The 26400-nt window shown below is 46.4% G+C and overlaps 1 protein-coding gene across 1 annotated transcript; it reads right to left on the bottom strand.

The window, feature by feature from the left end:
• Window positions 1-2080: 2080 nt before the first annotated feature.
• Window positions 2081-25607, bottom strand: HMCES (5-hydroxymethylcytosine binding, ES cell specific). The gene is made up of 7 exons (XM_003279917.4): window positions 25527-25607; window positions 24528-24733; window positions 15408-15551; window positions 13612-13737; window positions 10037-10218; window positions 6587-6779; window positions 2081-3640 (listed from the first exon to the last, which is right to left on the bottom strand). Exons 2-7 carry the CDS (start codon window positions 24708-24710, stop codon window positions 3404-3406), a joined length of 1065 nt encoding a protein of 354 aa, XP_003279965.1. The 5' UTR covers window positions 24711-24733; window positions 25527-25607; the 3' UTR covers window positions 2081-3403.
• Between the last annotated feature and the right edge of the window lie 793 nt (window positions 25608-26400).

Genomic DNA, 26400 nt, shown 5'->3' with positions numbered 1-26400 from the left:
GGATCTTCTATGAGAGCACTTCTGGCCACTTCACAAGACAAGAAGCCCCAAATGATGATGTCCTGAAGGAGACTCAACCAGAGGTAGCCATACGCTGGTGAAAGCCAGAGACCTATCTGCCAGTGCTGAGCGTCTACACCTGGGTAACAACCTCTCCATAGAAGGTTGTCATTAGGACCCCAGAGCCTTGCCCAGTGCACCTTGTAAATATGCCCTCCCAGAGGCTCCTTTTCTTGCTCACCTCTTATTGGCTCTCCCAACCCCTATGCTTCTTCTGGTTGCCTTGGTTAGGGACTGTGAAAGACTCTGCCTTTTACAACTTTCTGTGGTAGGACGGGGGGTTGGGTGGTGCAGTGGTTCACACCTTTAATCCCAGCACTTTGGGAAGCCAAGGTGGGAAGATCGCTTGAGCCCAGGAGTCTGAGATCAGCCTGGGCAACATAGTGAGACTCCCATCTCTACAAAAAATATGAAAATTAGCCAAGTGTGGTGGCATGCATCTGTAGTCCCAGCTACTTGGAAGGCTGAGATGGGAGGATCACTTGAGCCCAGGAGGCAGAGGTTGCAGTGAGCCAAGATCACGCCACTGCACTCCAGCCTGGGTGACAGAGCAAGACCCTGTCTCGGGAAAAAAAAAAAAAAAAAAAAGTTCTGTATGTACTGAGGACACTCTCAGGCAGACAGTCCTCAGAGGAGCCGGAGCCAAAGCTCCTATCCCCAGGGAATGAGGCTCAACCCTTCCCATCACTTGTTCCTCACTCTGGTTGAGAAGAAAGAGGCCCAGGTAAGAATGAGGAGCTCCTAAAGGCCCAGGTAGGAATCCAGGAGTCTGAGGCCTCCCTTACTGCCTCTGGTTCCCCCCACGACACCCACCCTCCAGACTCTTCTTGGCAACAAGCAAGATCTCATCCAACTTCCCCAAGCTGATACACTCCTCCCAAGCCAGGAGTCCCATGGACTTGTCCTTAACTTACCTATATCAAGCCATATGCGCTTGCCTGGGTCTGCTTCCACCTCTATACAAAGCAGGGTTCGGCTTTAGGCATACAAGCCTTGCATGAGAAAATGGATCAAGATGTATTGCAGACAGGACTGAGGGGCAGGCACCTGTATCCATTAGGACCAGAAATCCCAGGGACCCTCTGCCTCCTCTAAGGCTACAGTGCAGGGAAGCATACCCTTAAGACTTAGAGCCAAGCCTGGTCACTGCTACAGGGTGAAAGGGAGGGAGGTGGGAAGGACTGCTATCTGGGAGCCAAGCAGAGGGGCCAGATGGCCACATCCTAGGCCTGCCCCCACCTGCTCCAGAGAATGGTAGAGGGCCTGGCTCCAGCTGGCCACACCCAGACAGGCAGGTGGGAGCTACCCTGTTTGGTCCAGATTTGACTAAGAACAAGACACAGGAAGATGCTCCATTGCTCTAGTAAGCAGGATTAAATGTTGGCAAGGTGGGAAAATGAAGATTCTTATGCCCCTGAAATATGTGAAAATTTGGAGAGCAATTTGGCAATACCTAGTAAAGCTGATGACTTAGAGAAAAAGAAGTTGCAGAATGCCCAAGATGATACCATTTATGTAAACCTGAAACTCATAAAATGATACTGTATGCTCTCAGACATAAGGATTTGTTGTTTTTTGTTTTTTTTTCCTGAGACAGAGTCTCACTCAGCTGCCCAGGCTGGAGTGCAGTGGCGTGATCTTGGCTCACTACAACCACCGTCTCCCGGGTTCAAGCGATTCTCTTATCTCAGTCTCCCAAGTAGCTGGGATTACAGGCTAATTTTTGTATTTTAGTAGAGACAGGGTTTCACCATGTTGGCCAGGCTGGTCTTGAACTCCTGGCCTCAGGTGATCCACCTGCCTTGGCCTCCCAAAGTGCTAGGATTACAGGAGTGAGCCACCTCGCCCAGCCAGGATGTGCTTCTAACATCATATTTATATGAAAGTATAAAAACCTGAATGAAAAGGAAACAAGCCCCTGCAGGCATTATATTCTTTCATGTTAAAATGAAAAGACCTCACCAAACTAATTTGCAACCATGAGAAACAGTGGGGAGATGATAATGAAAAACAAAGGGAATTTCATTTTTGTCATTTATTAACCTGGAAGCAAATATGACAAAAGTCATACTAGTAAGTCATCTGAATTTTTTAAATCTCTTAATAAAACAACCAAATCCCACGCACATCAGTCCACAAGGGAGGCCCCCGCCTTCACAGTGCAGGGTGACTGAGTGTATAACTACGGGCCAACCCCCGCCTCCGCGCCTCTCAACCGGAAAGGAGGGCACTCAAAAGAGGAATTTAGAGAAAAGGCGGAGAGGGCGGGCCTCGGGAAAGGGTCAGGGCGGGAGCCCCACCCGGCTCCCCACCCCTCCCGAAACCAGGGGAAAAGCCTGTGGCTTGGCACTGCTGTCTCCCATTAGCAGTTATAGGGCCGAGGCTTCCCGCTGATTGGTGAAAATTCCGATCTTCTGATCCCTGATTTGCATAGAGACTGGGGCCTGCACCCCCGCCCCCACCAGCAGCAATCGGCCAACGGTGCTGCGCCAGGAGCGTTCTGGGCTCGGCGCCGCCGAGTCCTCCTGGTCATTTCGGAAGCTGTTTTCTTCCAGCTGCTTGGGACAGCTTTTGTGAATGCCTCCCTTCTGGATGTTAGAAAGAGGAGTGGCCCCACACTGCGAGAAACTGGTCCTTTCCTTCCCACCTGTGGGAAGGACAGGTTCTGCTACGGCAAGCACCCAAAACTCAGGCTGGTTTGAAGCTAAACGATTCAGACAACTTCCAAGTATTAAGAATGAAAGAAAAAGAAACAATAAGGAGCCCACCACCAAGACTTGTAGTTATTTCCTCAGAAAGCCCCCATGTCCCATTTGTGAGAAAATCCATTCCTGAGGACTGATTCTAGAAGAAACCAAGTAAGATCTAGAACTTTCCCCACCAGCATCATTTTCCAAAATGTAGGCAGAAGTTTACCAAATATAATTTATAATGGAAAAAAATAAATTTTAAGAACTTATTCTAAAAAACTGAAAGAGCCCAGTGGCTGAGCAGAAAACAGCTTACTACGAGGAGTACCAGATCAGGGCAGACTTCCCAGCTGGGTAAGGCATGCTTTGAGGGAAGACTCCACCAGCCCTGCCAGGAAAGGGCAGCAGGCACAGTGCCCCTATGGAGCCCACATGGCTGGTGACAGCAGCAGGACACCTCTTCCAAAGCTGTCCACCAGCCCCACTAGGGGCTCCTACTCCTGGCGAAAAAGACTACTTCCCCATGAGCCCACAACTGTCAACTAACACAGTGCCACCTCCTCCCAAAGCAAACACACATACATACAATGTAAGAACCTATTATCAGAACAGCAGTGCAGCAGACCCTGGCCTTGGTCTCTGAAAGTCCTGTGTCACTGGCTGTAAGGACGCTTGGCCACAGGTTCCTCCTCCTTCTCCCGCTTCAGCCATTGCTCTAGGAGTCCTGCAGTGCCTCTCTTGGTGGGGAGTGGACTCTTCTGCAGGAACTGACTGGACCACTGGGGAACATCTGACTCTTCCTTTTGAGGTGTTTTTGAGTCTTCCTTTTTGGGTGAGTTTGTGGCCAGCCACTGCAACATCCTCTGGCTACTGCCACTTGCCTTGAGCTCCTACGAGAAAGAGGAAAAAGCTCAAACCACACAGCTCAAGCTTTTGGGAAAAGGCCAAGTCCAAGGGAACAAACGGGAGGAGGAATTAGGTACTTACCCAGGCTTGGAAAATGTTACTAAGGGCCAGCTGGGGCCCACCAGTCAAGAGTGGAAAGAGAGGAGTGTGCTCTAAGGGGCAGGAAAGTAGCTCTTAGAGAAGGTTTCACAGAGGATTGTGTGGGACCAGCCAGAGAAGAGAGCTGAAAGGCATTCCAAATGTGCAGAGAATGAAGCATTCTCAGGGGAAAGAATGTAATTCAGCATGACCCGGGGGGAGTGTTGGAAAACGAGACTGGAGAGATATAGAAGAATTTCTAACAGCCACTGTGATAAGGCTAAATTGTTTCCTCTTTGTGCAGACAATCTGTACAACCTCTTCTTGACTGTCACTACTCCCTTCTGCTTCCTTTACATCACACCCCAACCCTGAACTGAAAGGTTCTGAATTAGCACAATGCCACCTCTCCAGAATGTGACATCTTTTGGAGTAAACACCATGGCAGGGTTAGGTACAGTGGTGCATGCCTGTAATCCCAGCACTTTGGGAGGCCGAGGTAGGAAGATCGCTTGAGCCCAGGAGTTTGAGACCAGCCTAGGGAAGACCCCCATCTCTATAAAAAATAAAAAAAATGAGGCAGGCATGGTGGTGTATGCTTGTAGTCCCAGCTACCTGGGAGGCTGAGGTGGAAGGATCATTTGAGCCCAGGAGTTCGAGGCTGCAGTGAACTATGATCATGCCACTGCAGTCTAACCTGGGCAACAGAGCATGACCCTGTCTCTAAAAAGGAAAAAGAAAAAGAAAAGACCATGGAAGAAATGGGCAGGTCTAGTTCAAAATGAACACAGGTTGAGCATCCTAACCCTGAAAATCCAAGATCTAAAATACTCCAACATCCTAAACTTTTTGAATGCTTACATGACTTTGAAAGGAAATGCTTGTTGGTACATTTCAGATTTAAGATATTCGGCTAGGAAGTATATAATGCAAATATTCCAAAATTTGAAAAAATTCAAAATCTAAAACACTTCTGTTCCCAAGCATTTTGGATAGGGATATTCAACCTGTATATAGAATTAGTTTTAGTGTTATCTAATTTTTAAAAAGTGCCACGGTTGCAGGAATTTATCAGAATCAAGACAAAAGAAAAAAAAAAGATGACACTGACTGTGGGTATGGAAAAAACTTTAAGAAAAATAGAGAGGGGGTAGGCCGGGCACGGTGGCTCAAGCCTGTAATCCCAGCACTCTGGGAGGCCGAGGCGGGCGGATCACGAGGTCAGGAGATCGAGACCATCCTGGCTAACACAGTGAAACCCCGTCTCTACTAAAAATACAAAAAAATTAGCCGGGCGACGTGGCGAGCGCCTGTAGTCCCAGCTACTCCGGAGGCTGAGGCAGGAGAATGGCGGGAACCCCCGGGGGGCGGAGCCTGCAGTGAGCCGAAACCGCGCCACTGCACTCCAGCCTGGGAGACAGCGAGACTCTGTCTCAAAAAAAAAAAAAAAAAAAAAAAAAAAAAAAAGAAAAATAGAGAGGGGGACAGCTGTTCTTACAATCGTCCTTAACACGGCATTCTAAAATGTCTATTCTTGGAACATTCCAAGTATGTCCTATTTTAAGTCCCTCCATGCCACCTAAAAACAATTACTACTCCTAAATCCTTACCCCCAAATGTCAGTGGGGGCCAGCTTTTTGCTCTGGAACTTCTCTCCCCACTGCAGGCCTTCTGCTTGTTCGCCTTCCCTTCCTAAAATACACCCTCTGGATCCTTGCTGATTCTAAGAAGTTAAGGTTCACGGTAGGAATGCTCTCAAATCCTCCTGAAGGAGACTAAGGACTGGAGCTCCTGCAACTTGTAGTTCGGAAAGCAAAGGTACAGAAAAGAGACACCAAAAATCACGGTTGGGGACGGAGAAACAATATGGTCAAGGGCTCCTTTGTCTTTCTCACCATCACTGTCTAAATTAGGAGTCCTCAAACGTGGTTTATCAGACTCATCAAAGAAGCTTCTTTTTTTTTTTTTTCCTTTTTGTGGGGAATAGGGTCTCACTATATTGCCCAGGCAGGTCTGGAACTCCCCAGGTAAAGCTACCCTCCCCTCTGCCTTCTAATTGCTGGGATTACAGGCATGAGCCACTGCACCCAGCTGAAGCTTCTTTTTTTTTTTTTTTTGAAACGCCGTCTTGCCCTGTCACCAAGCTGGAGTGCAGTGACCCGATCTCGGCTCACTGCAACCTCCACCTCCTGGGTTCAAGTGATTCTCCTGCCTCAGCCGCCCAAGTAGCTGGGATTACAGGCACAGGCCACCACACCCAGCTAATTTTTGTATTTTTAGTAGAGACGGGGTTTCACCATATTGGCCAGGATGGTCTCAATCTCTTGACCTCGTGATCCACTTGCCTCGGCCTCCCAAGGTTCAAGTGATTCTCCTGCCTCAGCCGCCCAAGTAGCTGGGATTACAGGCACGGGCCACCACACCCAGCTAATTTTTGTATTTTTAGTAGAGACGGGGTTTCACCATATTGGCCAGGATGGTCTCGATCTCTTGACCTCGTGATCCACTTGCCTCGGCCTCCCAAGGTGCTGGGATTACAGGTGTGAGCCGCCGCGCCCAGCCTGAAGCTTCTTAATTATACAAAAGCACAAGCCTAGCTCTAAATGTTGATTCAGGATGTCTGGATAGGGTCTAGCATTTACATTTTGAAAGAGTTCTTCTCCTGGGGACTCTGAGTCACAGCCAGGTTTGAGAATTGCTGCTCTACACTACCTTGCTGTGTACAAGGAGTATGAGAGCTTTTGATGGTCCAAATTAAAGGGCTGATCATAAAAGGCCACATCCTAAAAGAAAGGGAACACTGACAGAAGACAGAAAGCTCAAAAAGGACTGTACCAGTCACAGGCCCCTACCTTTTTGACCACCAAGTTGACAGGAGCCAGACACTCAGGAGTGTTGTTTCGCGAGTTGTTCACCACAGAAGAGACTGCATGGAAGGTGATGTTCTCTGTCGGGTGGATTAATTTCAGAGCTTCCTGAGTTGAGACTTCACCAAAGTCAAGCCATTTAGAAATTGCCTCCTCTCCATCTAATATGGCAGGCATCCTGGCCAGGGAAGTCAAGACAATGGTTGGGAGAGGGGGCGTGAGAATAAAGAGAGAAGGGAGAGAGACTTGAGTCAGCTGATACCTCAAATATCACAAGGGGAGCTTGCCCTCCCTCTGCACCTCACATGCTGATTGCTGCCATGTGTTCCCTGAGCACAGGGTGAGACGGCACCAGATTCAACACCTGGAGAGCCATGTTATAAAGTTTCATGGCAAAGACAGTGAAGAGTACTGACTGGTCTAGTGTACTCCAGTGTCCACTCTAGTAAATTGGTAAACTTTCTATGACACCCCAGCCTAGAATGAAGGGAAAATAGATCTTGAAAACTTGTCTATCAACAGCAATCTCAAGCCTCACCACCTCTGAAAGACTTACAGTAAGAAAATTGTGAACAAAAGGAAGCTATGTGTCAGAAAAGCAGAGAAGCTGTCAAACATGACTCCTGGTACCCAGAGGATGTAAGGAAAATATACTAGGTTTAGCTTCCAGTTTTATGTCCCAGGCCAATGCAAAGTGTGGCACACACTTTTTGGGTGGTACAGTTGATTCAGATACAGAGAAATGTTCATTTGTCTCCTAAATATATATATAACATATAAAATAATGTTAAATACTGTAACGTATAAAATAATGGTACATTTTTAAATGAATGGTGATTTAGATTAAATAAAATATAATTTTTAAAGGTTAATTACTAAAAGAGAACTACATCACATGAAAGCATATTTTCTTTTTTTTTCTTTTTTGAGACAGAGTCTTGCTCTGTTGCCCAGGCTGGAGTGCAGTGGTGCAATCTCCACTCACTGCAAGCTCCACCCCCCGGGTTCATGCCATTCTCCTGCCTCAGCCTCCTGAGTAGCTGGGACTACAGGCGCCCACCACCATGCCTGGCTCTTTTTTTTTTTTTTTTTTTTTTTGAGATGGAGTCTCGCTCTGTCACCCAGGCTGGAGTTCAATGGCATGATCTCAGCTCATTGCAAGCTCCACCTCCTGGGTTCACGCCATTCTCCTGCCTCAGCCTACCAAGTAGCTGGGACTACAGGCGGCCGCCACCACATCCGGCTAATTTTTGTATTTTTTAGTAGAGACAGAGTTTCACCCTGTTAGCCAGGATGGTCTCGATCTCCTGACCTCACGATCCGCCCACCTCAGCCTCCCAAAGTGCTGGGATTACAGGCGTGAGCCACCGTGCCCGGCCATTTTTTTGTCTTTTTAGTAGAGATGGGGTTTCACAGTGTCCGCCAGGATGGTCTTGATCTCCTGACCTCGTGATCCACCCGCCTTGGCCTCCCAAAGTGGTGGGATTACAGGCATGAGCCACTGCGCCTGGCCACATGAAAGCATATTTTCACAGATATAGCCTAGGACAAGGCTAAAGCAGGTAATCCTGACAGGTGTCACACTGCATTCTTTTCAGGAGAACTCCAAAAAATCACTTCAAGGAGTACTCAGCTCTGGCAGAAATTATAAAGGTAGAATACAAGTATAGTCAGTTCTGCCAATGCTTATGTTTAAAATACAAATCTGTTCCAATGCCACTGATATATTAGAGAGCAATTGGAGCACAATGCAAATTTTGTGTTTGCTTATGCACAGTTTCATCTGTGAGAAACACAAGGTGAACACAGAAAACTGCACCCAGATGAACTGAGCCTTGTAGACATACACAAAATGCACCCATCTCAAACACTGACTGCTACTTTGGCTCACTGCATACTATTTTACAAAATTGTGTTTTGCTCTTCTTTTGCCTTTCTGAATTTTTCTATATGTATGAAAAGATACACATTTAACCTCTCAAACATGTCTAAGCTTCCTGGCTCAAAACATGGTAGGCAGTGCATGTGAATGGAAACATTTTAAATATTGAAAAGAAGCTTGAAATAGTAAAGGATCCTGGAAGAAAAATGAGAACATGTGATTATTTCCTGAGCAAAGGATATCAAGGAGTCCACATCAGTGATGATGCTACAAAAAAAAAAAAAAAAATGACCATGGCTGGAACAACTTCAAGAAGTACTCCGAGGCAGGGCGCCGGTGGCTCACGCTTGTAATCCCAGCACTTTGGGAGGCCGAGGCGGGCGGATCACGAGGTCAGGAGATCGAGACCACGGTGAAACCCCGTCTCTACTAAAAATACAAAAAATTAGCCGGGCGTGGTGGCGGGCGCCTGTAGTCCCAGCTACTCGGAGAGGCTGAGGCAGGAGAATGGCGTAAACCCGGAAGGCGGAGCTTGCAGTGAGCCGAGATCGCGCCACTGCACTCCAGCCTGGGCGACAGAGCGAGACTCCATCTCAAAAAAAAAAAAAGAAAATGCCGCTAAAGAATTTCTAGCAGTGATACAGAAGTTAATTGAAGAAGGCTATACATTGAATCAAATATTCAATTTTAATTAAATAGCATGCCTCAAAGGAAATACGTTCATAGGAGGAAAACTGTGCCCCAGGATTTAAGACTGCAAAAGATAAAAAATTTTACATAACCTTCCTTCCACAACTTCACAATAACTCATGAGATGCATTTCTTCCAACACCCACTTCCACAAGCAACAAGCAAACTTCAGGTCTTGTCGAGGTAAAGTGCCATATTTACTACAGTATGTACGTATGTATGTATGTATGTTATTTTTTTTTTTATTTATTGAGATGGAATCGCACTCTGTCGCCCAGGCTGGGGTGCAGTGGCACGATCTTGGCTCACTGCAAGCTCCACCTCCCAGGTTCACGCCATTCTCTTGCCTCAGCCTCCCGTGTAGCTGGGACTACAGGCGCCCGCCACCACGCCCAGCTAATTTAGTTGTTGTATTTTTAATAGAGATGGGGTTTCACCGTGTTAGCCAGGATGGTCTCGATCTCCTGACCTCGTGATCCGCCCACCTCAGCCTCCCAAAGTGCTGAGATTACAAGCATGAGCCACCGTGCTCAGCCTGTAGTATTTAGTTATTTCTTAACCACCTAACATGAATAAAACAGTGCTACTGTTTTATTAGGTTTCCATTATTTTTTTAATGTGTCACTGACAACATTTTAAGTGTTGTCTCCTTAATCCCACTTTTCCCCTAAGTTATTTGGTTTTTATTCTATCCTTTTGCATAGTACAGTGATTTTTAGGAATGTATGTCATGTTAGAGTCAAACTGATTGTAACTTTACCTTGTAAAACGACTTGGTTTCCTACTCTCTAAATCTACCTAAAAGCAGAGGACAAACGATCCTTTGGATCCTTTTGGATCCAGGGGTAAGAAGTATGACTTGCCTGTGGTGGATGTCACTCAAGCCTTTGCAGGAATCCACTGTGATGATGGTATAGGAATACAGGACATCTCCTCCCTCTGGGGGCTCCCAGCAGTCAAAGATCCCAGCCATTGTCAGCAGCCTCCAGTTGTCCCAGACTTTCTCCCAGTTCTCAGGACTATCTGCAGCACCAATGCTACCTGACTGGAAGCAAAATATATGGGCAGATTAGATGCACTCAGCAGACTTCTTCTACATGCAGGTTGGGTACTACTTCAGACTCGATAGCATGGAAATCATTTTAAAAGTAATTCAGCCCATGTCTTATTAACCCCTCTGTCACCAAAGGAAAGAAGGTTGGTGGCAAATGCCAACTGAAGCTATAGATTCATGGCTCCTTAATACTTTCAGAATTTAACACCTTCACTGGACATTTAGGCCTTCCGTGAACTGGCCCACCATTCTAGCTATTACTTACATTGCTAATTTGAACCCAAACCAGCTGTTGGTAAATGAAGCTCTCATGCAATTTCATGCTCCTGTGTCTTGCTGAAGCAACCTTCCTCTGCCCAAAATGTCCTTCCCACCCTTTCTTAATTGAATCGAATTTCATGCCAATTCCTACTTGCCATTCAAAATTCAATTCAAGGCCTAAAATGTAGAAAGCTGGAAAGAACATCACTTCTAACAATAAGAAAAAAGCTGGATAATATGCAAAATTATAACTTTTCTTAAACTCATCAGAGAGGTAAGGTCGATCAATTTCCCTGAAATTTAAGAAAAGACAAGGTCCTCCAGGGGGCAATGGGACACACGTACTGGCTTATTGGCAGCAACAGGAGGAAGACACAAGCCTTCATATAACCAGGTTAAGAATTCAGATAATGTTATTATCACATTTCTACAAGCAGCGTACAGGCTAGCAGGATAGTACAGAATCTCTAGGAGCTGCAAACCTCAGAGGAGTTTGCACCAGCTCACAGGCTCTTCTCCTTGGACTTTGCCAGTGCTCGAAAAAGACTTGGGGGGACAGGGCAGGAGCCTGGAGGAAGCCATCCTCACTATTGCATACCTTAAAGGCAAGCTCCTCTGCCTCACCTAATCACTTTTCCCCTAAGGAGCAAAAGTCTTAAGCTGCCAGGGAAAGGGTAATAATAATCCCTTTCACGCCTAGAAATCAGGTAAAGACCCACGGAGGCTGGGGAAGGAGAAAAAGAAAAAGCCCCCTACGCCCTGGGGAAGACTGAGTCAGAGAGCCACATCTGCTTAAGACAGACTGAACGGAGAACTGCCTCCACCCCTGTTTAGACGACAAATATTAAGTGACAAGCAGAAGCAGTCTACTTCTGGAAGAGGGAAAAGGGCACAAGAAAGACCATGTCTAAGGCACAGGCTCACAGGAAAATCCAACAACTGAAGAGAGTAGGGCTGCTGAGAAACCCTTGGGAAAGTCAATCCTTACCCTAAACACTGGATAACACCAGAGCACTTGAAAGCCTGTGGTTAAACAAAGGCTCTGTAGGCTAGGCGTGGTGGCTCATGCCTGTAATCCCAGCACTTTGGGAGGCCGAGGCGGGTGCATCACGAGGTCAGGAGATCGAGACCATCCTGGCTAACACGGTGAAACCCCGTCTCTACTAAAAATACAAAAAATTAGCTGGACGTGGTGGTGGGTGCCTGTAGTCCCAGCTATTCGGGAGGCTGAGGTGGAGCTTGCAGTGAGCCGAGATCACGCCACTGCACTCCAGCCTAGGCAAAACAGCAAGACTCTGTCTCAAAAACGAAAACAAAAACAAAGGCACTGTAATGAGAACAAAGCCGAAACCCAGTTCAATTCCTGACAAGACTGACTTAACCCCATATATTAATGGCCTAATAGAAGAATTTCCAGACGTAAGTATTATTAATCTCAGTCTCTGTCCTACATATCATCTCTGGCAACAATAAAAAATTACAAGACACACAAAAAAAGCTAAAGCAATCAACCACCAAGAGATACAGAAATTAATAGAACCAGATTCAAGAGATTACATTTCCCAGATGCTGAAATTATCAGAGAACTTGAAGTAAGTAAAATTAATGTCAAAGACTCTTGTGGAAAAGGTGGACAACATACATGAACAGATAAGGAATTTTAGCAGAGAGATAGAAACTATATGAAAGACTCAGTGAACTTAAAGATAGGTCAATAATGGCCAGGCGCAGTGGCTCATGCCTGTAATCCCAACACTCTGGGAGGCCGAGGCAGGCAGATCACTTGAGGTCAGGCGTTAAAGACCCGCCTGGCCAACATGATCAAACCCCGTCTCTACTAAAAATACAAAAAAATTTAGCTGGGCATGGTGGTGCATGCCTGTAATCCCAGCTACTTGGGAGGCTAAGGCAGCATTGTTTGAACCTGGGAAGTAGGGGTTGCAGTGAGCCAAGATTGCACCACTGTACTCCAGCTTGGATGACAGAGCGAGACTTCATCTCAAAAAAAAAAAGGTCAGTGAAAAGTATCCAAACTGAAACAGAGAAAAAAAGAAAGAAAAATGGAGAGAATATCCAAGAACGATGGGACAATTAAATCATCTAACACATGTCATTAGAATCCCAAAAAGAGAAAATGGGGCCGAAGAAATATTTGAAGAGGAAAAAGCCAAAAAGTTTCCATAAATTATGAAAGATATCAAACTGCAGATCCAAGCAGCAAAGAGAATAGGCCAAAACACATACACACGATGTATTCAAACAGCTGCCTTAAGAGAAAATCTTAAAAGCAGGGGTGGAGGGAGGTGGAGGGGAAGGTGGTGAGAGCAGCACACATTTATGCATTACATACAAAAGAAAAAAGACAGTTACACACTAGACTTCTCAAAAGAAACTATGAGAGCCAGAGACAATGAAGTGTTTTTTTTTTTTTTTTTTTTTTTTTTTTTTTGAGACGGAGTCTCGCTCTGTCACCCAGGCTGGAGTGCAGTGGCGCGATCTTGGCTCACTGCAAGCTCCACCTCCCGGGTTCACACCATTCTCCTGCCTCAACCTCTCCGAGTAGCTGGGACTACAGGCGCCTGCCACCATGCCCGGCTAATTTTTTTGTATTTTTAGTAGAGACGGGGTTTCACCGTGGTCTCGATCTCCTGACCTCATGATCCGCCCGCCTCGGCCTCCCAAAGTGCTGGGATTACAAGCGTGAGCCACCGCGCCCGGCCCACTTTATTTTATTTTGACAGAGTCTTGCTCTGTCGCCCAGTGCAGTGGTGTGATCATAGCTCATTGCAGCCTCTATCTCATGGGTTCAAGTGATCCTCCCACCTCAGCCTTCTGAGTAGCTGGGACTACAGGCACACGCCACCATGCCCAGCTAGTTTTGTATTGTTTGTAGAGATGGGGTTTCACCATGTTGCCCAGGCTGGTCTCAAACTCCTGGGCTCAAGCAATCTGCCCGTCTTGGGCTCCCACAATGCTGGGATCACAGGCGTGAGCCACCGCACTGGGCCAAAGTTGTTATTTTAAAATAAATAAATAAATACGAGGGAAGAAAAAAATGTCCTTTGGATTAATCTGTTTCCCTGTGCCTTTCCAAATATATATTGTGAATGCTGATAATGATACCTTCTCTGTCTTGATTTGAGGAAAATAGATGAAGTATGGCTGCCTCTGGTTTGTTCCTTGACATCGCTGCCACTCATAGAATCCATCTGCTAAAACGACACAGCGTCTTCCCTTTCCCAGAGGCACCTGAGGGAAAATGTGAGCAAAATATGGTATTAGTGATACAATTATGTTTCACAGGCTGCCATTACTTGGAGAACTTGAGTTAAAATCTGAGGTTTGGGCCAGGCGGGTGGCTCACGGCTGTAATCCCAACACTTTGGGAGGCCGAGATGGGATCACTTGAGGTCAGGAGTTCGAGACCAGCCTGGCTAACAAGGTGAAACCCCATCTCTACTAAAAATATAAAAATTAGCTGGGCGTGGTAGTGCACACCTGTAGTCCCAGCTACTTGGGAGGCTGAAGCACGAGAATCACTTGAACTTGGAGGCAGAGGTGGCAGTGAGCCAAGATCATGCCACTGCACTCCAGCCTGGGTGAAAGCATGAGACTCCATCTCAAAATAAATAAAACAAACAAACAAATACATATATAAAATCTGAGATCTGCCAATGTATGACCTTAAAACAGTTATTTAATTTCTCTGTACCTCTCTTTTTTTTTTTGAGACAGAGTCTTGCTCTGTTGCCCAGGCTGGAGTGCAGTGGTATGATCTCGGCTCACTGCAAGCTCCACCTCCTGGGTTTACTTACGCCATTCTCCTGCCTCAGCTTCCTGAGTAGCTGGGACTACAGGTGCCCGCCATCATGCCTGGCTAATTTTTTGTATTTTTAGTAGAGATGGGGTTTCACCGTGTTAGCCAGGATGGTCTTGATCTCCTGACCTTGTGATCCGCCCACCTTGGCCTCCCAAAGTGCTGGGATTATAGGTGTGAGCCACCGCGCCTGGCCACTCTCTTTTCTTGTGTATAAAGAAAGTCACAACTCACACAGATGTTGAAAAGATTAAATAATGTACATAAAAGCAATCACCTCTTTTCTAACAAATAGGTACTTGTGATAGCTAGTCTTCAAAGGTGCCTCCCCAATGAAGCATGCTTCCCAGTATTCACACCCTATGTAGACACCTCCCACACTGAATTTGGGCTGGCTCTGTATAACCCATAGAATGCAACAGAAGTAGGCCGGGCGTGGTAGCTCACACCTGTAATCCCAGCACTTTGGGAGGCCCAGACAAGAGGATCACTTGAGCCCAGGAGTTTGAGACCAGCCTGGGCAACATAGCCAGACCTTGTCTCTATTTAAAAAAAAAATTAAACAATAACAATAAAAGAATACAGCATAAGTAATGCTGTATGACTGCCAAGATTAAGTGATGCTGTAAGACAAAGGCTTGTATCTTCTGTCCTGCTCTGTTGGATCATGAGCTCTGGGGTAAATGAGTCACCATAACAGAAGCCTGGCTACCCTGACGCCCTCGAGCTAGGCATATGAAAGCCTTCTAGTTGTTCTAGTCATCCCAGCTGAAGTGTCAGATGTGGGTGAAGAAGTCATCTTGGACATCCAGCCTCAGCTGCCATCTAATTGCAACATGAGAACTTCCAAGTGAAAACTGCCCAGATGAGCCCAGTCAACCCAGAGAATATGAGAGATAATGTTTATCATTTTGTTTCACACTACTAAGTCTGGTATGGTTTGTTATGTAGTAACAAAACAGCATTTCACATTAACAACTGGGAACATTCTTTTTTATGTTATTTATTTATTTTTGGTTGTCCTCTGTAGGCTAGGATGGAAACACCCTTTGGAACCTTATTTCTGAGGTATACAGGGCACTAATAGCTACCAGCCACCTACCTTAAATGACCGTTTCTCCATTATGGTATCACTACGACAGTTAGTAGTATTGAACTGCAGCTTGGAAGGATCACTTTCTTTGAACCAAGAAGGGACCAAGCCCCAGCGCATGGGAGCAATGATACGCTCAGATGAGTCTGCATCCTGCCACGGAAAGAAGATCTAGTGAGGAGATCATAATGAAATTCTAACCCAATTTAACATATGTATTTATTACATTATTTAGTAGTATTGAAATATAAAGAATTCAAGATTATTTTTAAAAAGGGAATCTACTTGAAAACAATTTTTTAATTTTTTTTGAGATAAGGTCTGGCTCTGTCATCCAGGCTGGAGTGCAGTGGCACTATTTTGGCTCAATGCAACCTCTACCTCCTGGCTCAAGCCATCCTCCCACCTCAGCCTCCCAAGTAGCTGGGACTATAGACACATGCCCCCATACCCAGCTAATTTTTGTATTGTTTATAGAGATGGGGTTTCGCTATGTTGCCCAGGCTGGTCTTGAACTCCTGGACTCAACTGATTTGCCCACCTTAGCCTCCCAAAGTGCTGGGATTGTGGGTGTGAGCCACCACAACCAGCCAAAAACAATTTAATGATTTATCATGATGTAGGTAACTTGAGTTCTTTAGCAATCATATTTACTAGAACGTATGACATTCTGCTTGAATAAGGTAGAGGGATGCAGATGCAAAGAGGTTTAGTTTCTTTAAACTTCTTTGTTTTTTTAGAGACAGTTTCGCTCTGTTGCCCAGGCTAGAGTGCAGTGGCACAGTCATAGCTCGCTGCAACGTTGAATTCCTGGGCTCAGGTGATCCTCCTGCTTCAGCCTCCCAAGTAGCTGGGACTACAGGTGCACACCATCATGTCCAGCTAACTTTGTAGAGATGAGGTCTTACTATGTTCCTCAGGCAGGTCTCGATTTTTTTTTGTTTTTTTTTTTTTGAGACAGAGTCTCGCTCTGTTGCCTAGGCTGGAGTGCAGTGGCACAACCTTGGCTCACTGCAACCTCTGCCTCCTGGGTTTAAGCGATTCTCTTACCTCAGCCTTCCGAGTAGCTGGGACTATAGGCTTCCACCACCACGCCGGCTAATTTTCGTATTTTTACTAAAGACGGGGTTTCACCATAGTGGCCAGGCTGGTGTTGAACTCCTGACCTTGTGATCCACCTGCCTCAGCCTCCCAAAGTGCTGTGATTACAGGCATAAGCCCCTGTGCCTGGCCTGGTCTCGAACTCTTAGGCTCAAGCGATTTTCCTGCCTTGGTCTCTCAAAGCACTGGAGGATGCTATTTTTAGGAAAACCTATATACAAGGTTGGCTCTCAACATCTCAGAACTAGATTTTGAGAGTGTTCTCACTTTTCCTCAACTCCTAAGGATGGTTTATTCTGCCTAGTCTGTGTAAACAATAAAGTTTATGCCAACACCTGTTTTCCTTCTGGGAGTCTGAAATTTTGGTACCTGCTAGGCAGAGTGCCTACATGATCAGCCTCCAATAAAAACCTTGGACCCTGAGTCTCTAATGGGTTTCTCTGGGCATAAACATTGTACATACCAACCTGGGCAACATGGCAAACTCCCATTTCTACCAAAAAAAAAATTATTCTGGTATGGTGGCATGCACCTGTAGTTCCAGCTACTTAGAAGGCAGAGGTAGGAGGACCACTTGAGCCTGAGAAGTTGAGGCTGCTAGTGAGCTGTGACTGAGCCACTGCACTCCAACCTGGACCATAGGGCAAGACCTTCTCTCAAAAAAAAACCCTACAAAAAACAAAAACAAAAACACTGTACATATACGTTACTATATTTTTCGTTGCTGGAGAAAGTAACATGCTTGGAGTATCCTCCCACAGGAAGGAGAACATAAGGAAACCTGTGCCTGACTTTTTCCAGATTTCTACTAGTGTCTTTTTCCTTTGCTGATTCTATTCTGTGTCCTTTTACTAATAAACCTTAGACACACTATGCCTTATATGCTTAGCCCTTCTAATGAACTCTAAATATGGGGGCAGTCTTGGGGGCTCCCAACGCATGGTTGTCAAACTTTTTTTAAGTAATGGGCCCCTTGATAATTTGATGAAATCTACAGATTAAGCAGCACATACACATTCTGCATGGCACAGTACACTCTAGGTTGGGAGAGACCAGTGAGCAAAGAGTGCATTTTGGGGTGTTACCACAATGGTTCAGGGGTCTGATGATGGAAGTGAGAAAAACAGTGACAGCCAAAAGATTTAAAAAAAAAATTGTAGTACAAATGGATTTGGATGAAAAAAAGCAAGGATGATTTAAGTTTTCAAGCCCAGAAGAGTGAAATAATGATGGTACTACTGAACAGAGAAGAAAAAATGCTGATGAAATGTTTCATCAGCTGATGAAGGGGTTTATGAAGATCATGTGTTGAATTTCTGATACTAGTGAGAAGTCTGTGGCAGTTTTCAAAAAATGGTTGCAAAATCTGATACTCCTCCCATTGAGAATTGGGAATTCTATGTTCGTTCCCCTTGAATCTGGACGGGCTTGTAACCAACAGAATGTGGCACGAGTGATACTATATGATTTATCTCATAGTTCTGAAAGCTGGGATTAAGGTGCCAGCAGATTTGGTGTCTGGTGAGGTCCCCCTTTCTGGTTCACAGATGGTGCCTTCTCACCATCTCTGGTATAGAGGAAAGAGCAAGGTCTTTGTAAGGAGATCCTGGTTCAAAAATTCCTTCTCTGAGCCAGGCATGGCGGCTCACGCCTGTAATCCCAGCACTTTGGGAGGCTGAGGCGAGCGGATCACCTCAGGTCAGGAGTTTGAGACCAGCCTGGCCAACATGGCAAAACGCCATCTTTCCTAAAAATACAAAAATTAGCTGGGTGTAGTGGCGTGTGCCTGTAATCCCAGTTACTCGGGAGGCTAAGGCATGAGAATCGCTTGAGCTTGGGAGGTGCAGGTTGCATTGAGCTGAGATTGTGCCACTGCACTCTATGACTCTGATGGAAAAAAAAAAAATCCTGGGCCAGACACGGTGGCTCACGCCTGTAATCCTAGCACTGTGGGAGGCTGAGACAGGTGGATCATGAGGTCAGGAGATCGAGACCATCCTGGCTAACATGGTGAAACCCTGTCTCTACTAAAAATACAAAAAAAATTAGCCGGGCATGGTGGCGGGTGCCCATAGTCCCAGCTACTCGGGAGGCTGAGGCAGGAGAATGGCGTGAACCCGGGAGGCAGAGCTTACAGTGAGCCGAGTTTGCGCCACTGCACTGCAGCCTGGGTGACAGAGCAAGACTCCGTCTCAGAAAAAAAAAAAAAAAAAATCCTTTCTGTGCTACTTAAGGAGGTTGGACTAGTCTCAACTTCTTGGGCCTTCAACTTTCCTTATCCCAAAAATAGAACAAACAATAATTACCTTGTAGGATAATTTTCAAGAATGAAAGATAATATAGTTAAAATGTGTGGCACGGAGTAGGCACTCAAATTGTAGTATAATATTTTTCTAAGGTAAGGATTAAAAACAAATCATAAAATTGTCTATAAAAAGATGACTATTAATGCCATGAAGGTAAAGTTTCTTAGAGAGTATATCATGTACAGGATTTAACCTGAGGGTACAAAAAATTTTGTTAGAAGAAATTAGGGTAAAGGCAGAGTTCCAAGTAAAAGTACCTACTAAGATAAAAGTAGAATGAAGAAAGTCAGGAGAGGATGGAATCTGAAAAAAGGAATCATCAGTAGTTGCAGTCTCAGGAGAAGGGCTTCCTTTTGTTTAAAAGCTAATCTCTCCACAATGCTGCTGATAAAATCCAGTCCTGCTTCTTCCAGAATCCTGCCTGCTGTATCCATTAATTCTCTTTTTTTTGAGATGGAGTCTCACTCTGTTGCCCAGGCTGGAGTGCAATGGCACAATCTCGGCTCAATGCAACCTCTGCCTCCCAGGTTCATGCGATTCTCCTGCCTCCGCCTCCCAAGTAGCTGGGATTATAGGCATGTGCCACCACGCCCAGCTAATTTTGTATTTTTAGTAGAGACAGGGTTTCACTATGTTGGTTATGCTGGTCTCGAACTCCTGACCTCAAGTGATCCACCTGCCTCAGCCTCCCAAAGTGCTGGGATTACAGACGTGAGCCACTGCGCCCGGCCAATGCTCTTTTCATATACATACACACAAACAGTTGATTCCCTTTATTTGCAGTAGTTAGATTTCATAAAGTTGCTTTGAGTACTGAACTGCTGCTCTTAGGGAAATGCAAGGTTTATGTTTCTAACAGCCTCTAGTGACAACACTTTGATCAACTGATCAATATATGACCTTGTTTTATGTGTGTTTCTGTTTAAAGACATCTAATTTAATCTTACTCTTAATTCATTTACACTAAATTCAAGACCAAGAGCACTATAACTCACGCCTGACTAAAACTTATCCAATGTATATATTTTCTCTATAAGACATATCACAGCCTTCTTTAGCTTGGGAATACCAGCCAGCACTTTAGCGCTATGCTTGGGGTCATTTTAAACAGTGAAATCACACATGGCACTAAACTGGCTACAAAAAAGATACTTGTTTATAAGAGATGAAACAAGAAGGCAGAGCTCTGCCTCGATCAACCTCAGCTGGAAACATCAAGCTACTCAAATTTGTCAGCTCTCTGTATGTGCACCAATGATTGCAAAAGCAAAGTGAGTATGAATTTAGGGGTTACAAATAAATTTTAGTGAGTAGGTGAATTTGGAAATATGGAATCTAAGAACGAGGACTGTTTATGTGTGTTTGTGAGAAAGAACAGTTGAAAACAGAGATTTCATAAACCCTCTTTCTCTTCCAGAATCAAATTTGCCTTCTGGCCAGGTGCAGCAGCTCAAGCCTATAATCCTGGCACTCTGGGAGGCCAAGGTGGGAGGATCCCTTGAGCTCAAGGTTGATTTTTCTTTTTTGAGACGGAGTTTCGCTCTTGTTGCCCAGGCTGGAGTGCAATGGTGCGATCTTGGCTCACTGCAACCTCTGCCTCCCAGGTTCAAGCGATTCTCCTGCCTCAGCCTCCCAAAGGCACCACCACACCCAACTAATTTTGTATTTTTAGTAGAGACAGGGTTTCACCATGTTGGTCAGGCTGGTCTGCAACTCCCGACTGCAAGCGATCCACCTGCCTCAGCCTCCCAAAGTAATGAGATTACAGGTGTGAGCCTCTGCACCTGGCCTGAGCTCAAGAGTCTTGAGACCAGTTTGAGCAACATAGTGAGAACTTCCCCCTCAAAATGTCAAAAGGCAAAGCCTGTGATCCCAGCTGCTGGGGAGATTGAGGCAGCAGGATCACTTGAGCCCGGGAGGTCAAGGGTGCAGTGAGCCATGATTGCGCTGCTGCACTCCAGTCTGGGCAACACAGCAAGTCCCTGTCTCCAAAAAAAAAAGTCTTCCAAGCAGGACCCCCAGCTCAGTGCATAAATGAGAATGAGACATTACACAATGGTCAACTAAATGATCTTTCATCAGAAATTTGCAAGATAACAATAATGAAAAATCTGTGGTTCTCAGTACGGGACAACTCTGACACACCCCTCCCCACCATCTGGAGACTTCTGGCAGTATCTGGAGATACCTTTGGTTGCTCTGATCTGGGGGATGCTACTGTGGAGGATGCTACTGACATCTAGCCGGTAGAGGATGTTGCTAAACGCTCTACAACACCCAGAATAGCTCCCTACGACAAAAAATTATCCTGGCCAAAACTGTCAATAGTGTCAAGGTTGAGAATTCTGCTCTCACAAATTCCACTGATCATCATTGAGAGTGTACACTTGACAACTGTAAAATCAAACCCAAATGTGAGAATGACGAATAGAAAGTAGTTGAAAAGCCAAAATACTAAGACCATTGCTCAATATTAGTCATCTTTCCTCTACCCTTTTGGACTTCTGAACAGAACAGCTGGTAGCACTGGTGTGGATAAATGAAAGAGGAAGTAATTTGCAAATCTGTGGTTTCAAATGAAAATGTTGCTGTCTATATACATATGCAAGCTGTTGATGATTTGAATGAACTGCTAAAATGGTTCTAATTTTGCTTTATAATTTATAGGTTTGAGAAAAATGAGATACCAAATATTATCAAAATTAAGAAACCATAGCAATCTTAACAAAACTTGTTAGAGATGTGAAATCAAATACTGTATCAGCAAATTCATACCACTGGCCCAAATGAGGGCTATATTTGCTAGTGGTTCCACCTTCCCCATTCCTGGTTCCAGGATGCATCCATTGGAGTGGGGACGGTGGTCTGGATCTCAGTTCTAGTTCTGTCCCTCACTGATTAGGTAACCCAGGACAAGTCATAATCTATCTATACTTCTATCTTTACATCTGTTAAACAAATTTTTCTTCCAGCTAACTTTCTATAATTCTAAGGAGGTCATATAAATGACTAAGGCTTTTTTTTTTTGGTTAAAAACAGGGTCTCATTTGCTCAGGCTGGTGTCCTGAAATCCTGGCCTCAAGCAATCCTCTGGCCTCAGCCTCCCCCAAAGTGCTAGGATTACAGGCATGAGCCACCAGGCCTGGCCAGGCTCATACACTTAATCCTGCTCTCTATTCTCACTCTAAGTTATGCTTTCCTTTGAAATATGTTTTATGCTCTCTTTTCCCCTTCAAGGTTCTCCAGGATATTTTATTTTGATTCCCCTCTCATTTAAAACAAAAAGTTTCAATAGGGAAGTATGCATCCTCTAAAAATGACACCAAAATAACTATTTCATATAAATGGCTTCATTCAGCCAAGACCATTAATATTATTTGTTTTTTTTTTGAGGCTGAGTCTTGCTCTGTCACCAGACTGGAGTGCAGTGGCACATTCTCGACTCACTGCAACCTCCACATTTTTTTTTAGTACAGAGTTTCATCATGTTGGCCAGGCTGATCTCGAACTCCTGACCTCAAGAGATCCCCTCCCCCCGGCCCCCACCTCAGCCTCCCAAAGTGCTGAGATTACAGGTGTGAGCCACCACGCCCAGCCATTATTTGTTATCTTTATTTCTTTTTGAGACAGAGTCTCACTCTGTTGCCCAGGCCAGAGTACAGTGGCGCAATCTTGGCTCACCCCAACCTTCGCCTCCCGGGTTCAAGCGATTCTCCTGCCTTGGCCTCCCAAGTAGCTGAGATTACAGGCACCCGCCATCACACCAAGCTAATTTTTGTATTTTCAGTAGAGACGGGGTTTCACCATGTTGGCCAGGCTTATCTCAAACTCCTGAGCTCAGGTGATCCACCCATCTTGGCCTCCCAAAGTGCTGGGATGACAGGCGTGAGCCACCATGCCCAGCCTGTTATCTTTATTTCAAAATGATGTGATTCCCTATAATGCAGAAATGAGTCCTTTTTGACTATCATATTATCACAAAAGTTTAAAGAGTATGTATCCGAGGTATAATCAACTTTATAAAGTGATTTCGGCATTATGAATCAAATAGAGTCAAAATTCAGGAAGGAAACAATCACCATTTTTTTTTTTGAGATGGAGTCTCGCTCTGTCACCAGGCTGGAGTGCAGTGGCACAATCTCAGCTTACCACAACCTCCGCCTCCCAGGTTCAAGCGATTCTCCTGCCTCAGCCTCCTGAGTAGCTGGGACTACAGGTGCGTGCCACCACACTCAGCTAATTTTTGTATTTTTAGTAGAGATGGGGTTTCACCATGTTGGCCACGATGGTCTCGATCTCTTGACCCGTGATCCGCCCGCCTCGGCCTCCCAAAGTGCTAGGATTACAGGAATGGGCCATTGCACCCAGCCAACCATCACGATTTTTAAAAACATGTCAAGGTCATTTAAAATATTTAAGACATGGAGAAACTATTACTTTCTAGAACGAAGCATTTTTATTACACACACATACACAGACACACACTTTCAGGAGATAACGCAAAAAACTAAAACATGAATGTAAGTGACTGGTAATTCCAACACTACAGGCATAAATACTATAAACACAATGAATGCAATTAAACTTCAGAACCAAACCAAATACATGTTTCTAGCCTTAGTAAAAGACAAACACAAAAAGATTGAAAATACAAGCAGAAAGAATAAAACTTTTCAATGTTCAAGAAACATCAGAAGTGTTTTAAATTAACTGATCTTAAGCCTGTCCTAGGCCTAGAAAGTCTGATTAAGCTGGCCTGGTAAGGGGCATAGAAATATTCTTAAATTTTTTATTTTTTTAATTTTTTCTTTAGGCAGGGTCTTGATCTGTCACCCAGGTGGGAGTGCAGTGGTACAACCATGGCTCATGAAGCCTTGACCTCCCCAGCTCAAGTGATCTTCCCACCTCATTTTTTTATTTTTTGTAGAGATGGGGTCTCCCTATGTTGCCCAGGCTGGTCTCAAACTCCTAGGCTCAAGTGATCCTCCCACCTCGGCTTCCCAAAGTGCTGGGGTTACAGGCATGAGCCATGGCGCCTGGCCTTAAAATTTTTTATTATTATTTTTAAGATACTCCAATGACCCTGATGATCAGTGAAAACTGCTATTTTAAAACACAAAGCTCATATAAATTTGGCATATATTAAGGCTAGTATGCCATGTATAGCAAAGGCATTTAAATTGAGCCTGAAGAATGCTGAAAAATACGTCTTTATCAGTGTTAGAAGCCACTGATAGGCCGGGCGCGGTGGCTCAAGCCTGTAATCCCAGCACTTTGGGAGGCCGAGGCGGGTGGATCACGAGGTCAGGAGGTCGAGACCATCCTGGCTAACACGGTGAAACCCCGTCTCTACTAAAAAACACAAAAAAATTAGCCGGGCATGTTGGTGGGCGCCTGTGGTCCCAGCTACTTGGGAGGCTGAGGCAGGAGAATGGCGTGAACCCAGGAGGTGGAGGTTGCAGTGAGCCGAGATCGCGCCACCGCACTCCAGCCTGGGGGACAGAGAAAGACTCCGTCTCAAAAAAAAAAAAAAAAAAAAAAAAAGAAGCCACTGATAAAACTTCTTTCATGAGGCCAAGAGAGGTTCTCAACTGGAAGTCAGAATATATCAGTAAAGGCTGGTTTTTAATGTCATCCCAAGAGGCTGAGCACACACCAAACCAAATAGGAGATGACCATCACGAGGCTGGGCGAGGGGCTAGCATGGTGCAAAGCTGGTTACCTTCTCAAAGTGCAGTCGAGACAGAAGCACTGGGCTGTTGGATTGAGGACTCTTGTTGTAAGAGGGGCAGTACTTATCAGGGTCCCTCCATTCTGGGAGCCGCTGCTGGCCCCGCCGATCCTGGTAGGCGCAAGCTCTTGTGAGAACCTCTCTAGGTAAGTGACAGGATGTTCGCCCACACATTCTTCAACACCGCCCCTCGCAACCTTTAAATTACAAAACGTAAGGAAAAGGCTTACGTATCTCAAATATTAGGTCTTATTCCCTTGAGTCCCCGCCTTCTCTTTCTGTCCCACAGGGCCGTGCCCCTCCATGACCACCATCTAAAGTCTTCCCCAAGAAGTCCCACAAGGACAAGGACATGCTCGTTTGCTTCGCTCTCTGAGCCCACTGCCCAGCTCCGTGCAGGGCACTGAGGCAAGTCCCGAGAGGAGCTCTGCAAATGCCTGCCTGAGCGCAGGAAGGCCGCAGCGGAGGGGGCTTCACGGTCCAGCCAAGCAGGGCAAGCGCAGCTAGCTGGGGTCGCCTCCTCCGGGTGACTCGGTGCCCCCAACTCCCCGTCCTTCCCCCCAGTCCCCGCTGGGGTCAGCGGCCCACGCCGGCCAGCACCCGCTCACCTCGAGGGCGGCCACTGGACGGCCCGGGGCTGGGGTGCAGAATCCCCGCCTCCCGCCAGCTCATCCGCAGCGTCCCTGGGCCCGACCTGCGAACCTGTGGGCCGCGGATCCCGCTCCGGACTCTGCTCCCCGAAGCGGGGGCCGGTTCTCGGGGAGCAGGTGGCCCCCAGCCACCGGCCGCGATCCCTCGCCCCTCCCCTTGTCGCCTCCCCTCCGCTCCGGCCCTCAGACTCCGCCGCCCCGCGTCGCCTCACTTCAGCCCAGGCCGCCCTCTCCGCGTCGCCTCGCGTCCGCTCGGGCCTCTGCTCCCCTATGTCAGCTCGCGTCGCGTTCTTTCCCCTCCCCTCCCCTCACCACACCCCGGCCGCCCGGGTCGCCTCACCTCGCCCCGGCAGCGCGCCCCTCTAGGCTCTCCTCACCGCCCCTCCGCTCCGCTTTGGCCGCCCGCGTCACTGCCCCTCACGTCAGCCCCGCCTCAGCCCGCGCCCCCGGCGCCAGGCCCCGCCCCCAGGGGCCCTCTTTTCCCGCGGCGCCGTCAGGCTCCGTAGGCGGCGTCTTTTCCCCTCCGGTTTGGGATGAATTTTCTCCCTTTTCCCCAGGAGACAGTGACTGCCTTGGGGGACGCATCGATCCCAAGCTTCTCCACTTTCTTCCATATTGGCCGTTCCCCGGCGGGGTTAACCTTCCTCCCCGCCCCCCGCGTGCTTCAGGGCTGGCGGGAAGGTTCCCGCCGCGCTGAGTCTAGGGCACAGGGTCATGGAAGGCGGGAAACCAGGAAACTCCACTCTACTTCACAGTCCTGCCAGCTGCCACACAGTGCGAGGCAAAAACGGAGGAACACTGAAGAAATGGAAGTCAGGAGGACTTCCAGGAATCGCGCACTTCGCCCTTAAACATTGGTAGGCACTAGAATGAGCCTTTTTTGCCCCAGCCCCTCAGCTGAATCTCTAAGGGTAAGGCCCAGATTTTTAAAACAGTTTTTACGGGTGTACTTTGGCCTCAAAGTTGGTAAAATAACCTTGCTTGAGTTTAAAAGCCTGCTCCCCTTGGGACCTAAACCGGAGATTTCTTCATCTGCAACCAACAGAGAATGCTCTAGAGGGCTGTTCGCCTATGCTGATTCGCTGAACAGGGAGCAGAAACCCCAGGGCACACTCCACTTAGGACCTGATGCTGGAACGGCCAAAGGACCCAAGCCCTTTGGAGCCTCCATTTATCGACTATCAAAGGAGGATGCGTTGCGAAGCACGAATGGG

This window comes from Nomascus leucogenys, chromosome 21 (genome assembly GCF_006542625.1).
Source record: "Nomascus leucogenys isolate Asia chromosome 21, Asia_NLE_v1, whole genome shotgun sequence".
Taxonomy (NCBI): domain Eukaryota; kingdom Metazoa; phylum Chordata; class Mammalia; order Primates; family Hylobatidae; genus Nomascus; species Nomascus leucogenys.
Note: the sequence above shows the minus strand (reverse complement) of the source record. Positions and strands in the feature narration are given on the sequence as shown.

Excerpts from the sequence above, each read along its gene's own strand:
- HMCES (XM_003279917.4), bottom strand. The coding sequence starts at position 24,710 with ATGTGTGGGCGAACATCCTGTCACTTACCTAGAGAGGTTCTCACAAGA. Across the intron at positions 15,552-24,527 it reads CTCGACTGCACTTTGAGAAG|GATGCAGACTCATCTGAGCG; the intron begins GTAACCAGCTTT and ends TTTCCGTGGCAG. Across the intron at positions 3,641-6,586 it reads TCAACTTGGTGGTCAAAAAG|GAGCTCAAGGCAAGTGGCAG; the intron begins GTAGGGGCCTGT and ends TCTTTCTCGTAG.